Source organism: Camelina sativa, chromosome 1 (genome assembly GCF_000633955.1).
Source record: "Camelina sativa cultivar DH55 chromosome 1, Cs, whole genome shotgun sequence".
Taxonomy (NCBI): domain Eukaryota; kingdom Viridiplantae; phylum Streptophyta; class Magnoliopsida; order Brassicales; family Brassicaceae; genus Camelina; species Camelina sativa.
The window spans coordinates 18,988,593-19,003,381 of NC_025685.1; the positions used below are offsets into that span (position 1 = coordinate 18,988,593).

General features: G+C 38.8%; 1 protein-coding gene across 1 annotated transcript in view; it reads right to left on the reverse strand.

The window, feature by feature from the left end:
* The window catches only part of LOC104698995 (heme-binding-like protein At3g10130, chloroplastic), a 14,460-nt gene continuing 2,127 nt past the window's right edge, over window positions 2,457-14,789 (reverse strand). Inside the window, exons 2-6 of the mRNA XM_010414361.1 lie at window positions 10,035-10,070; window positions 2,967-3,053; window positions 2,820-2,890; window positions 2,631-2,726; window positions 2,457-2,540 (exon numbers count right to left, since the gene is read on the reverse strand). Of these exons, the coding sequence (XP_010412663.1) occupies window positions 2,457-2,540; window positions 2,631-2,726; window positions 2,820-2,890; window positions 2,967-3,053; window positions 10,035-10,070 (374 nt within the window). The remainder of the gene's footprint in view (window positions 2,541-2,630; window positions 2,727-2,819; window positions 2,891-2,966; window positions 3,054-10,034; window positions 10,071-14,789) is intronic.

A 14,789-nucleotide genomic window follows, 5' to 3' on the forward strand; every position in this document is an offset into this window, starting at 1 on the left:
AAGATTCATCGATCAGCCACCAAGGAGTGGGATCCCATGCCTCCAAAGGTAAAGAAACCAGGGAACTCGTTGAGAAGGAGTTGGCCTCCTCCCACATATCATTGGCCGCTTGATTAATAACAAATAAAGGCCCCGCCTCAGAGCCCTGATAAATTTTTTTATTCCTATCCTTCCAAATTGACCATACAATCCATGGAAAAGGGAAACTTATATCCGAAGAATCCGATTGGGATGGTACCCGCCAGAATAAAAAATCTAAATTCGAATAGACTGAACTATAAGGAAAACCATCGGGAGTAGGCACTACTGGAGACAAATCCCATATCCGACGCGAACGAGGACACTCAAAAAGTGCATGATTTATAGTCTCAACTGCAGAGTCACAACATTGACATAAAGAATCACACCGTACACTCAGATATGCAAGCCGGTCCATCAAAGGGAGAGAACCGGAGGCAATCTGCCAGAAGAAATGTTGAACCTTAGGGGGAACCTTAAGTTTCCACACTTGTGCCTTAAGGGCCGTACATGTCGGCCCATATTCAACTTCTTTAATTAATTCACGTGCAAGCCGATAGCCTGATTTGTCCGAATATTTTCCTGATTTAGTATAATGCCAAATCAACCTATCCGGTTTAAAGGACTTACTGATCTCCAAAGTTTGAACAAACTGAATATCCGCCGGATCCAAGAACTCCTCCAGGATAGGCATATGCCATTTTTTAGTAATTCGATTAATGAATCAAATGGTTAACCATTAAATTAGGGTGTAACAACTTCCCTCGACCATTAGGTGATCTTGGGTGATTATCCGGTATCCAAGGATCTCGCCATACCAAAACGATACAGCTAGAGCCTATCACCCACCTTGCCCCTTGTTCTACTAAACCTTTAGTTCCGTAAATACTCCTCCAAGCAAACGAAGGAGAGTATGGTTTCTTAGCCATTAAGGGATGTTTATTCCAAAAATATCGACCTCGAAGGACCCGAGCCATTAAAGAAGTCGGATAATGAATTAACTGCCAATACTGCTTAGCCAGCATCGCGTCATTAAATTGCTCTAAAGCACGAAAGCCTAAACCACCTTCACATTTATCCTTACATAATTTATCCCAAGCTACCCAATGCATGCCTCGAGCCTTATCATTAGAATTCCACCAGAATTTTGATATAGCACCTGTTAACTTAGACATTAACTCCAGCGGTAACTTATAACATGACATAACATGAGTTGGAAGAGCCAACACAAACGATTTAATCATAACTTCTTTGCCACCCTTCGATAAATATTTTGCAGACCAGACATCTACTCGATCATCTAATCGATCCTTAACATAACTAAACACCTTAGCTTTCGATCCTTGAAGACTTTCAGGGATACCCAAATAAGAACTCATACCACCTTCTTTGGAAATACCAATGACCGATTTTAACTGGATCCTTATTTCTGGTGGGACTTTTTACCAAACATGATAGAAGACTTCTCCAGATTAACCTCTTGTCCTAAAGCTTTCCCATAATTTCCTATAATATCCATAACTGTTCGAAATTCATCCGTCTCCGCTTTACAAAAGAACAAGCTATTATCAGCTAACAACAAATGCGAAATGGTGAGACAATCCCGGGCTAGCATAATACCCGTAATTTTATTTACAAATGCGAACTGATTGTTGTTATTGCAATTTACTGATTTTGGTCTTGGTGTGGTGAGACAAGACAACTGCTCTCTCTTAAAAAATTGGTTTGTTAATGCCTCATTTGTGGATGCAGAAATGAAATTGTTTGGAAAAGTAATCTAAGTAGCTGACCAGTTCGTGAGACTAAGGAAAGAAAGAAATATGGTGGATAGTATATCATCTGATTTAATATTAAAACTATGTAATAGCTTATTACCAAACTTACTATTATTTATATACCCTAGGTTTATTCAAATATTCTTTTTTCTGCATGAAAATGACTAATCTAATCGAATTATCATAATATATTTAGTAAAAGGTTAGTGAAAACTTGTCTAAGTGTTCGGCTCAAATGTATTGTAGAGGAAAGTTAATCTTGTAAAGAAACTCGGGTTAGGATATTTCAGTTTTCCTTTTAATCTTATACTGCCACTAGAATCCTAGATAAGACACTATAACCAAATGTGCACTGTTAGGACAAAAACATCTTGTGCCGCTTTTCGAATTTTTTTTTTACCATGTTAATATTTTAGCTAGCTACGAACATATATACTTTGACGACCTGAAAAATAAAGATTACTTATCCGGAATAACGCACTTCCGCACATTAATTTTTTGTTTTCTTGAAGTTGAGTTTCTTGCCCTATTTCTTTTTGGAAAGTTTCAAGCAAACTAATTTTCATACTAAAAAATATCAGTCGTATGGAAGATACGAACTCCCTTACTCGAGTTTAATCCTATATATATATCATAATACCTTCCTAGTTATCACCGGAATTGTCATTCCATCTTCTTCTTTCCAACAGATTGGACTTTACGAGTAAGGACATGAGTCGTCATATCCATTTTCTCTTTTACTTTGTTCTAATGAAAAACAAAATATCCAAATTTAAAGCAAAACAACAATTCAAAATCATACAAAAGATGCATTCATAAGGAATGCTTCAAAAGCACCTCACGGTACTCAGCTAACACATTGAAAGACTTAGAAGGACCATAGAAGTCAAATCCATTTTCCCCTGGCAAAGTATTCTCGGCCACAAAATAAGGCTGTTCCAAATTCATAACATCAAACTAAGACCCTAGTTTAAAACAGAAAGTTTGAGTGAAACCACCAAGATAAGATAATCTAAGAGCAACAACCTCGACTTCTCTAATCTCGTACTTGTCTGTCTTACTTAGAACTTTGAAGTGCATTGTCTCGAGATCAAAAACTACAGAAAAAAAAATTCAAGCTATAGCAAACAAAAAAATGAACACAAAGCTAACACAATTAAGCTACAAACTAACCAGACATCAAAGCTTCTTCAAGATTAGAGCTATTGAATCTCTTGGGAAACACGTATTTCGCAATCTCCACCAACAAATCAGCCAAAACTACAATGAATTTTATTGAGTTATTAGTAGATATGTATATTATGTTGTATACTGTTTAGTTGAGTCTCCTTTAGCTCTCTATGCTTATACACATGTATAGAGTATAAATACTCCTTGTATACTCACTTTACTGATTAATGAGAAAAATCACTTTTACAACAAAGTTAAATATGGTATCAGAGCAAAATTAATTCTCATTCGCTCATCCGCATAACAAACTTTTCAAACGCCATTGATGGCAATCTTGAGCTTCTTTTTCGTTTTATCTTCGATTTGAGCTTCCACATCTTCGGTTAAGCTTCGATTCGTCTCTCTCTGTGATTCCCATTGATCTTTCGAAGCTCCGATTCTGTTTTTCCCTTCAGATGAGCGCTTCAAATCTTCAGATTCTTTCATCTTTTGTTATGAATCTTATTGCGATCGTCTTGTTCATATGCTCTTCTCTTGTTACCCGAATTGTATTGGGTTTAATCGCGTTCCTTTTGCTTGATTGAGTTTGGGTTGTTGCCTCCTATCGCACAATCCTGTTTCAGATCCAAATCATGGTTACTCCAAATCATTTGTCGTCGTTACCAGCGGATCAATATGAGAATCCGTTCTTCTTGCACAGCTTGGATCATGCGGGGATGAGTATTGTATCTTACCGTCTCACGTCTGGAGCTGATTTTTATTCTTGGCGAAGGTCAGTTCGAGTTGCTCTTAATGTTTGGAACAAACTTGGATTTATTGATGGAACGATCAAGAAACTACCTGATGATCATCGTGATTTTGGTTCTTGGTGAAGCTGCAATGATATTGTGTCTACATGGATCATAAACTCTGTTGATAAGAAGATTGGTGCTAGTTTGTTGTTCATATCGACCGCAGAGGGTATATGGAAGAATCTTATGTCCCGTTTTAAGCAAGATGATGCTCCCAGGGTCTTTGAAATAAAACAAAAGCTGAATTCTATTCAACAAGGCTCGTTGGATGTAACATCATACTATACTCTTCTGGTGACCTTATGGGAGGAGTACAAGAATTACGTCGAGCTACCAGTCTGCACTTGTGGTAAATGTGAGTGTAATGCAGCTGCTCTATAGGGAAGTTACAGGAACGAGGTCGTGTTACAAAGTTTTTAATGGGGCTTAATGCATCTTACGAGGCTACTCGCAAACATATTCTCATGCTGAAACCTATACCGAGCATCCAAGAAGCTTTCAACATGGTGACATCTGATGAAAGGCAGAAGACCATTACACCAAAACCAGATAGTATGATTTTTCAAACCTCTGCTCCTGTACAAGACAATGGTGCTTATCCCGGTCCTCTCGACAATGTTGCATATGCTGCTATTCAAAACAATTATCGCCCTAGAGGTTCCAGGCCATTGTGTACTCATTGTGGTCAGACTGGACATGTGATAATAGGATTTTCACCCAGGGTATCAATTTCCTATGCAGTTGTAGTACAAAGGGTTATCAATCCAAATGGTTGTTATGCTAGCAGATAAGATATGATCAGAACAATGCAAGTCAAGCCAAGCAATAATATGGGTTTTGTCTAACAACCTAAGGTGAACAAAAATAAGAAAACAAAAAGAACAAAAATCAAAAACAACTCGAAGTACCACACGATGCAGGTGATCGAGTACCTGATCGGTTGGTGGTCGGGTTGATATAAAAACAGTAAACAATCAAGATACGAAAACTCCTAAGGATGGGGTAATCGACTCCTAAGTGTTCCTGACCAGTATGGATGTCCTACATGCCTCAAGCAAATATTCCCTAGACAATGAATCTCTAAAATCTTGTTAAAACACTCTCGTGATAGAAACAATCAACCTTAATCACTTCCCTACTCAACTCTCGTTGAAGAAACATTACCAAGCAGGCAATACAAACCGATCCATTATTGTCAATAAACCCCTTACTCATCTAATCTCTTAGGCTAAGTGAGTAAACTCTAGCATTGGTTGATTCGAGCATTTCATCTACACCTCTTGATGGTAAAACACCTTAGATCTAATCTCAACCTCTCAGTCTGTTGATAGCATTAAGAACACCAATCTAGAAGAGAATTTATAAAACATAAATATAAAAGCTAAGACATCCTAACCGATCAAGAACACAAAATTTTCTATCCCATCCCTAGAAACTTTGATTCACTACTACTCCGATAGCAAAGAACATAAACCGAGAAATAAATAAAAATTGCATAATCATAAAGATGAAAAGGAGATAAATGTTTTATTAAAAAGAATCAATAGCAAAATGTAAACAGAATTCAAGTTGAAAAAATAACAAAAACTAGAAAAGAAATCCTAAGAAAAGTGTAGAAACGGCTCTCACCTCTTATCTCCCGAAAATAGGGTTAAGAGGGGGTATTTATAACGAAACAGGTTGAACTAGCCACGTCAGCAGCCACGTCAGCAGTTATCCGACCATGCTACACGAGGTGGAACTCGAGCTCCACTTCGGGTGCATGATCGGATAGGTGATCGGGTGGTTCCATTCTTCGATCTAGATGTATATACGCTCACTAAAACATGTATAACTCTTGAACCGCACATCCGATTGGCTTCAAATCACCACCTTTGGAAAGAGAACTCGATATAATATAACTTTGATGAAGAACTCAGAAGCTGAATCCCACCGTAAAATCTTCATTCGAGTCGATATTTGAAGGTCTCGTCATGAACTCGACCAGGTGCTATGTGGCAATTATCGGGTGGTATGGTCGGGTGGTACGGTCTCTTCATGAACTAGACCAGGTCCTTTTTCCTTCTTGATGATTCTGTGTAAACCCTATAAATGTAACCAGTTCCTTCCTTGTGATAGCTGCAACTTGTTAACCTTTCTTTTTGCTCTTTTTAGGCTCTAAAGTACCTGTTTTTATCCAAAATGGGCAAATGCAAGAATGCAACACCCTAAATGGCCTAAATGCGAATTCCTACAGTTAATGACCTAAAAATGCTAAGGTTAGGGTATATATAATGCAAAATATGGACAAAAAAGGACGCTTAAAACATGTAAATTAGAGAGTTATCAACATGTCATACAGAAGTGTTTCAAGTTACATGGCTATCCTCCAGGTTACATACCAGGATTCAAGAGAACCTTTGCTAAATATCAAGCGACAAATCAACGGAGCTCTGCACCTGTGACTCAGTTTCGAGGACATACACCTTGTCCACAGACACATTATGTTGCTAATGTGGTCGCTGACCAGACTCCATCATATCCGCAACCTACTCTTGCTCCTGCTGTCAATCTTGATGTGAGTGCTCTAACTGGTGAACAGATACAAACCTTGATTCAACAACTGAATGCTCAGGTTAAAACTTTAGAGAGTCCAGTTTCATCTTCTTAAGTCTCTTCCATCACAAAACATGGTGCTATGGCTGTTCAATCTTCCTCTAGTAGTTCTCTATCCTTTCCCTCTAAATTTCCATCTTCCTCTTTACGTTTTGAGAACAACCGCCTTACTATTCAACACCAATGTTTATCATCTCTATCCAAACACATTCCTCATGGTAGTTGGATCATAGATACTGGAGCAACTAGTCATGTTTGCTCTAACCTGACATTTTTTAGTGAAACAGTTACTGTCTATGGTGTCACAGTCTCATTACTGAATGAGGCTAAGGTGGATATCACACATTGTGGTTCTGTTCAACTTACAAAAACACTCATTTTGCATAATGCTTTGCATGTACCATCTTTCAAATTCAATCTCATTTCCATTAGTAGTCTTTTACAACATAATCATGGTTCAGCTCATTTTTTCCCTGATTCTTGTTATCTTCAGGAGTCTATTCAGGGCTTGATGATTGGTAAAGGCTACTTGTTGCATAACCTTTATGTTCTGCATCTTGATACATCATCCTCTCTCATCTCACCGTCTCCGTCATCTGCATCTCCTCATTTTGCTGGATCCTTGGAAGTCGATGGACATCTTTGGCACCAACGCCTTGGACATCCATCTCTTGACAAGTTAAAGCTTCTTACTGGTACTTTACCTATATCTAGTTTTACGAACGATGTTCCTTGCTCTGTATGTCCTCTAGATATCCAGAAACGTTTACGGTTCTTTTCTAATAATCAATTGTCTTCGCTTCCTTTTGATTTAGTTCATCTAGATGTATGGGGACCCTTTTCTGTTGAATCTATAGACGGATATAAATATTTTTTTACAATTGTTGATGATTGTAGTAGAGCTAGGTTTACCTTTTAAGGAATAAAAATGATGTTTTCTATATTTTTCCTGCTTTTGTGAAGTTTGTTTTTATCCAGTATAATGCAAAATTTAAAAAAATTAGGACTCACAATGCCCTTGAACTAGCTTTCACTGATCTAGTTAAGACTCATGGTATGATACACCAGTTTTCCTGTTCCTATACTCCCAACAAAACTCTGTTGTTGAGAGGAAACATCAACACCTTCTTAATGTTGCTAGAGCTCTCTTTTTCCAGTCAAATGTTCCTCTAGCCTACTAGACAGATTGCCTCCTAACAGCTGTATTTCTTATCAATAGGACTCCTTCTCCTTTGCTACAGAACCGTACACCTTATGAAATGCTTAATCAAAAGAAACCAGATTACTCTTTTTTACGTTCTTTTGGCTGTCTTTGTTATGTCTCTACTCTAACCAAGGATCGTCACAAGTTTAGTCCTCGTGCTGATAAGTGTGTTTTCCTAGGGTATTTTTTTTGTTATAAGGGTTACAAGGTTCTTCATCTAGATGACAATCGCATTACAATTTCTTGCAATGTTATTTTTCATGAAAATGTTTTTCCTTTCTTTGATAATCGAACTAAACATGGCTCATCTGATCCTTTTCATATATCAATATTGCCAATGGATATTCCTCATACAGTAGACTATTTTCATACTCCTGCATCTCATATGTTTAATCCTGTACATGCATCCACAAACACAAATTCCATTGGTGACTCTTTTGATGATGAGACTGTGTCCCCCAAGACGACCATTGTTTCACCACCAAATGTCAGGCCAAAGCGACCATCTAGAGCACCAGGATATCTTTCTGGCTATCACTGTTCTCTCAACCAAATTTCTTCATCTTTATCTCCTTCATGTTCTCTTACCACCAAAAGACTTACCACTCCTTATCCTCTATCATCTTATATTACCTATTCTAATATCAAACCAACCTATAGGTCCTATATTCTATATGTTACTCTAGAAACAGAACCTAAAAATTTCCAACAAGCCATGGCATCCCTGAAATGGATTGAGGCTATGAATGTGGAATTGGGCAACATGGAGCGTACCAAGACTTTCAATGTTGTTTCACTCCCACCTGGTAAGAATATTGTAGGGTGTAAATGGGTTTACACAATTAAATACTACGCAGATGGCTCTGTAGAACGATATAAGGCTCGCTTGGTTGCAAAAGGGTTCACAAAACAAGAGGGCGTCGATTACTTTGATACTTTCTCACCTGTTGCTCGTCTTGCAAGCGTGAAACTGCTCTTGGATTTAGCAGCTAAGAAGGGTTGGAGCCTTACTCAAATGGATGTCACCAGTGCCTTTTTGCATAGCGAGCTTGATGAAGAGATATATATGAGTCTTCCCCAGGGTTACACACCTTCTTCTGGTACTTTACAACCTAATGCAGTTTGCAAACTCAACAAGTCTATCTACGGGTTAAAGCAAGCTTCTCGACAATGGTACCGATGTTTTTCAAAAGCTCTACTTGATGATGGTTTCTCACAGTCGTATGTTGACAACACTTTGTTTGTCAAAGAAGAAGGTACCTCATATATAGCTCCAATTGTCAATGTGGATGACATTTTAATTGCAAGTAATAGTGATGAAGTTGTTGCTTCTGTCAAAGCTTGCCTAGCAAAAAAGTCCAGGACAAAGGATTTAGGTCCTGCAAAATTCTTTCTCGGCTTAGAGATAGCCAGGAATTCAGATGGCATTTCGGCTTGCCAAAGAAAATACTGCTTTGACTTGTTAGCTGATAGTGGTTTGTTAGATTGCAAACCTAACTTTGTTCCCATGGACCCTAAGGTTGAACTCACAAAGGAAACAAGAACTTTGCTATCTGATGAACGACCCTACAGAGAATTGATTGGCAGATTATTATACTTGTGTATCACGAGACCTGACATCACCTTTGCGGTTAACAAGTTAAGCCAATTCCTTTCGTGTCCTATGGATGTGCATTTTCAAGCTGCTCGCAATGTCTTCAAGTATTTGAAGAACAATCCAGGCCAAGGACTCTTTTTCTCTGCATCTTCTGAGGTTTGCCTCAACGGGTTTGCAGATGCTGACTGGAAAACTTGCCAAGACTCACGAAGGTCGATTTCTGGTATGTGCATCTTTCTTGGAACCTCACATATATCCTGGAAGTCGAAGAAACAGGACATCGTGAGTTCAAGCAGTACGGAGGCAGAGTATCGGAGCATGGCTCAAACAACCAAGGAACTACTGTGGTTTAGACAAATACTCCAGGAATTATGTATCACACCAGTTTCACAGGCCAAGTTGTTCTGCGACAATAATTCGGCTCTTCACATAGCAAATAACGATGTCTTTCACAAAAGAACCAAAGCATGTGGAGATCGACTGCCACACTACGCGAGATCAGGTTAAGAATGATTTTCTTAAACTATTTCATATCTCCTCTGCGAATCAACTGGCTGACATTCTTACAAAACCACTCCATCTTGGTCCTTTCCATCATCTTCTTCAAAGAATGTCTGTTTCAAGCCTATATGAGAACAAAGAATTATCGGCTTGAGGGGGGTATATTGAGTTATTAGTAGATATGTATATTATGTTGTATATTGTATAGTTGAGTCTCCTTTAGCTCTCTATGCACATGTATAGAGTATAAATACTTCTTGTATACTCACTTTACTGATTAACGAGAAAAATCACTTTTACAACAAAGTTAATAAATTTGACAATGATGAAGTTAAGATACAAAAATTACAGCAATTGAAAGCAAGTTAAGACGGAACATTTACAACGTTGGGAGACAGAGGACGCCTGAGACGCGAGAGTGATGTGATCATGGATGGAGCTAAGGAGGAGGAGCTTGTAGCTGAGCTTGAACCTGAGGAACTAGTGGCTGAGCTTGAACCAGAGGAGCTTGTAGCGGAGGAACCATTGCTTGTACCTGAAGGACCATTGACTAGAGAAAAAGCTAAGAAGCTAAGAAATGCAATAAATGGGCTTATTCAAAAGCTTATGGCTAAAGAGAGCATGGGAAAACCTATTGGGGATGATACCTATCAAGTCCAGCCCACTTTGAGCCTAATTCAAGTCCAAGAAAGCCCAAAATAATCACTATGTTTTGTGGTCAAAGAGGAATGACGAAAATAGAGTTCAACTCACCTTGGTAAGGACACCTTGGGAAGACAAACTTCAAAGAATTGAATCTTCATTTAACTATCTATCTTTATTGTGTTTTAGTTTCAAGAATAATACTTGGCTTTTTGACCAAGTTTTCTATCTCTATATAAACTCATGTAATCTCATTTGAGAATCATCAAGTAATTTTCTTTTTTATTTTATGAGGTTATCTCTTTGTTCTTTGTCTAGAATATTTCTTTGTTTCTTGGTGTGTAATATCCAAGCAACAACCTCCTTTTGTTGGACTAGTGTGTCATATCTAGCAGTGATTGGAGTTGGGAATATCAACAGCCTTCCGCAACTGCTGTCCAACCCCTCAATCTATCAAATCTCCCTTGTTGCACCTTGCACATTGGCGAGTTTCTATCTTTTTTAGTCCGGCTGAGTGATCCTCGAATTTTGGGCGTATCAAGTGGTATTAGAGCCACTCAACCGGTATTTGTCTGTTCATCTACTCATCTTCCGTTTCTAAATACTTCTTCTCCTTTCTATCTTAAATCTGGGCCACCTCCTTACCTAGGCCATTTCTTTTTAAAAAAAAAATCCAAAAAAAAAAAAGAAAAGCAAAAAAAAAAAAATCTAAAAAAAAAAAAACATTTGCATTTGGCTAGGTGGTGGAAGAGAAATCCTGTTGTCTAAGCAGAAATCGAGCGTTGGAGTGGTTAAAACAGATTTCACCAAAATTCTCTTGTCTTTCTATCTTCCTTCTTCCCTTGTTGCTTGGGAATTCCATTGGGTTTCTTGGATTTGTTCTCTTAGAACTTAGGGAGAAAGCTCTTGAGTGACCTACCAAAAAAATTGAGAGAAACACTTTTGTGTGAGGATTGTTTATCTGCATAATTTTTCAGGAAACCATGGAAAGTGATGGAGAACGAGATCAGGCAGGGAATTATGTCGCCGGGCTATCTAACTTGGAAATGAGAGCATTGAATGACACTATTACTAACCTTATGAATACAGGTCTAGAAGAACTACACCAGAGGCTCGACAAGATTCAGAACAGACAACAAACCCGTTCTATACCAGTAGCCACCGAGCTAGGCGAAATCATAGAAACCGTGATCAAGGTGATGTTAATCCTTTTGGTACAAGAAATGACAATTTAGGTGGTTTAAAACTTAAAATTCCAACGCTTAAAGGTAAAAATGATCCGGATGTTTATCTAGAATGGGAAAGGAAAATAGAGTTAGTGTTCGAATGTCAAAATTTCTCTGAACTCAAGAAGGTTAGGTTAGCAGCAGCTGAGTTTACAGGCTATGCTATTAACTGGTATGATCAAGTTTTGACTCACATGAGAAGGATAGGTGGAAGACCAATAGCTTCATGGGATGAGCTCACTACCTTGATAAGGAAACTGTTTGTGCCGGCTCATTACCACAGAGATCTCCACCAAAAACTCAGACGCTTGCTTCAAGGAACCAAATCTGTGGAGGACTATTTCCAGGAAATGGAAAGCTTAATGATCAAGGCAGACGTAGATGAAACCTTAGAAGCTACCATGGCCAGATTCCTTGCCGACCTCAATCGGGACATTCAGGACATAATGGAGCTTCAAGAATATGAAAGCTTGGAGGGAATATTGCACAAAGCGATTCTAATCGAACAACAAACCAAGAGGAAGGGTTTCTCTAAACCTTCTTTTGATCCAAAACCAAGTTATCAAGATAAAGGTAAGTCTTCAACCCCACCAAATACAGTTTTTAAGACTAATGCTCCTACTCGTCTTGATAAAGGAAAGGCAGTCAAGACCAGCAATCGGGCAAGGGATATTCGGTGTTTCAAATGTCAAGGACTTGGACATTATGCCAACAAATGTCCGAATCAAAAGGTAATGATCCTCCTAGACAACGGTGAAGTGGAGTCTGAGGACGATAAAGAAAAAGAGGAAAATTTCGGACCAATCTTTGACGAAGAGGAAGAGCAGTTTGAATATCCAACTCAAGGGACACTTCTGGTCACTAGGAGATCACTGAACGTTCAGCCTAAGTCCAATGACCAAGAACAAAAGGAGAATCTCTTTCACTCTAGATGTTTAGTTAAAGATAAAGTTTGTTCTTTGATCATTGACGGTGGAAGTTGTACTAACGTTGCTATTGAAACTCTTGTTAGGAAGCTTGGACTTGAGACAAGACCTCATCCGCGACCTTTTAAACTGGAATGGTTGAATGAAATAGGCAAACAGTACGTAAGGGAGCAAGTCACGATTCCTCTTACCATCAGCCGATATGAAGTTGGGATCTTGTGCCTGTCCCATGGATGCAAGCCATATTCTTCTAGGACGACCTTGGAAGTTTGACATGAGGGCGATACATGATGGCTACACCAACCGGCATTCCTTTGAGCATAAAGGAAAGAAGATCACTCTGATCCACCAAGACCATGTCCAGTTGAAAAAAAAGCCGAGACAAAATTAAACAAGCAAAACCTGAGGTATGTCCTAAGAACTTTAACATCTTTGTCAAAGAGAGTCAAGTAAGGAAATATTTGTACTCTCAACAGCCATTACTTTTGCTTGTGTATAAAGAAACACTAATAGCATTTTCTGAACTTGCATTGGAGCTCCCGAGTTATTTGATAGATGTTTTGCAGGAATTCTCAGATATCTTTCCAGAAGAAAACCCTAATGGTTTGCCGCCAATAAGAGGTATAGAACACCATATTGATTTCGTCCCAGGTGCGTTACTTCCAAACCGGCCGGCTTACAAATCCAATACGTTGGAAACAAAGGAAATTCAAAAGCAGATTGGAGAACTTCTTGAAAAAGGTTACATCAAGGAGAGCCTAAGCCTATGTGATGTACCTGTTCTCCTTGTGCCTAAGAAGGATAGCTCTTGGCGCATGTGTGTAGACTGTCGTGCCATCAACAATATTACGGTAAAGTATAGGTATCCAATCCAATCCCTAGGCTTGATGACATGCTATATGAATTGCATGGTTCTTCCGTTTTCTTAAAAATAGATTTGAAAAGTGGATATCACCAAATTCGCATGAAAGAAGGTGATGAATGGAAGACTGCATTCAAAACTAAGCTAGGATTTTATGAGTGGCTTGTCATGCCTTTTGGCCTTACTAATGCACCTAGTACATTTATGCGTTTGATGAATCATATCTTGCGATCTTTTATTGGTCATTTTGTTGTTGTCTACTTTGATCACATTCTTATCTATAACAAGAACCGTGAGGAACATAAGCTGCATTTGAAATCTGTCCTTGACGTCCTTAGGAAAAAAAGGTTATTTGCAAATCTTAAGAAGTGCTCTTTTGGAACAGATCACGTGGTTTTCTTAGGTTTTATTGTAGGTGCTGATGGACTCAGGGTGGATGAAGAAAAGATCAAAGCCATCCGTGATTGACCTAGCCCCAAAACTGTTGGAGAGGTAAGGAGCTTTCATGGGCTAGTTGGGTTCTACCGGAGGTTTGTTCAGAACTTCAGCACAATGGCAGCTCCACTCACAGAGGTAATTATGGTTTCAAGTGGGAACAAGCTCCGGAGGAGGCGTTTCAGATACTTAAAGGGAAGTTAACTCAAGCGCCTTTACTTACACTTCCGGATTTCTCCAAAACTTTTGAGATAGAATGTGATGCCTCAGGAGTGGGTATTGGTGTTGTGTTGATGCAGGAAAAGAAAATCATTGCCTACTTCAGTGAGAAATTGGGAGGAGCTACACAAAATTACCCCACTTATGACCAAGAGCTATACGCTTTGGTTAGGGCACTCCAAACATGGCAACATTATCTTTGGCCAAAGGAGTTTGTAATTCATACAGATCACCAATCCTTGAAGCACCTCAAAGGCAAGCAAAAGTTGAACAAAAGGCACGCTCGTAGGGTTGAATTCATTGAGACATTTTCCTACGTCATAAAATACAAACAAGGTAAGGAAAATGTGGTGGCTGATGCCTTGTCTAGAAGGTATGTTCTTCTTTCAGCTCTTGAGACTAAGTTGATTGGTTTTGAGTTCATGAAGCAATTGTATACAACTGACCAGGATTTTAAAGAGATTTATAGAAAATGCTCTAAAGTCGCTTATGGAAAATATTATCAAATGTCTGGTTTCCTATTCTTTGATAACCGTCTGTGTGTGCCCCAATGTTCTTTGAGGGAGTTATTTGTCAGGTAATCACATGGAGGTGGACTGATGGGAAATTTTGGAGTAAAGAAGACCCACAAAGTGGTTCATGAGCATTTCTACTGGCCGAGCTTAATGAGAGATGTGGAAAGAATATGTGGGAGGTGTGTCACTTGTAAGCAAGCTAAGTCTAAACTTCAACCCCACGGTTTGTATACTCCTTTACCCATTCCTACTGAACCTTGGACTGATCTGTCAATGGACTTTGTGTTAGGATTACCTAGAACCAAGAAAGGTA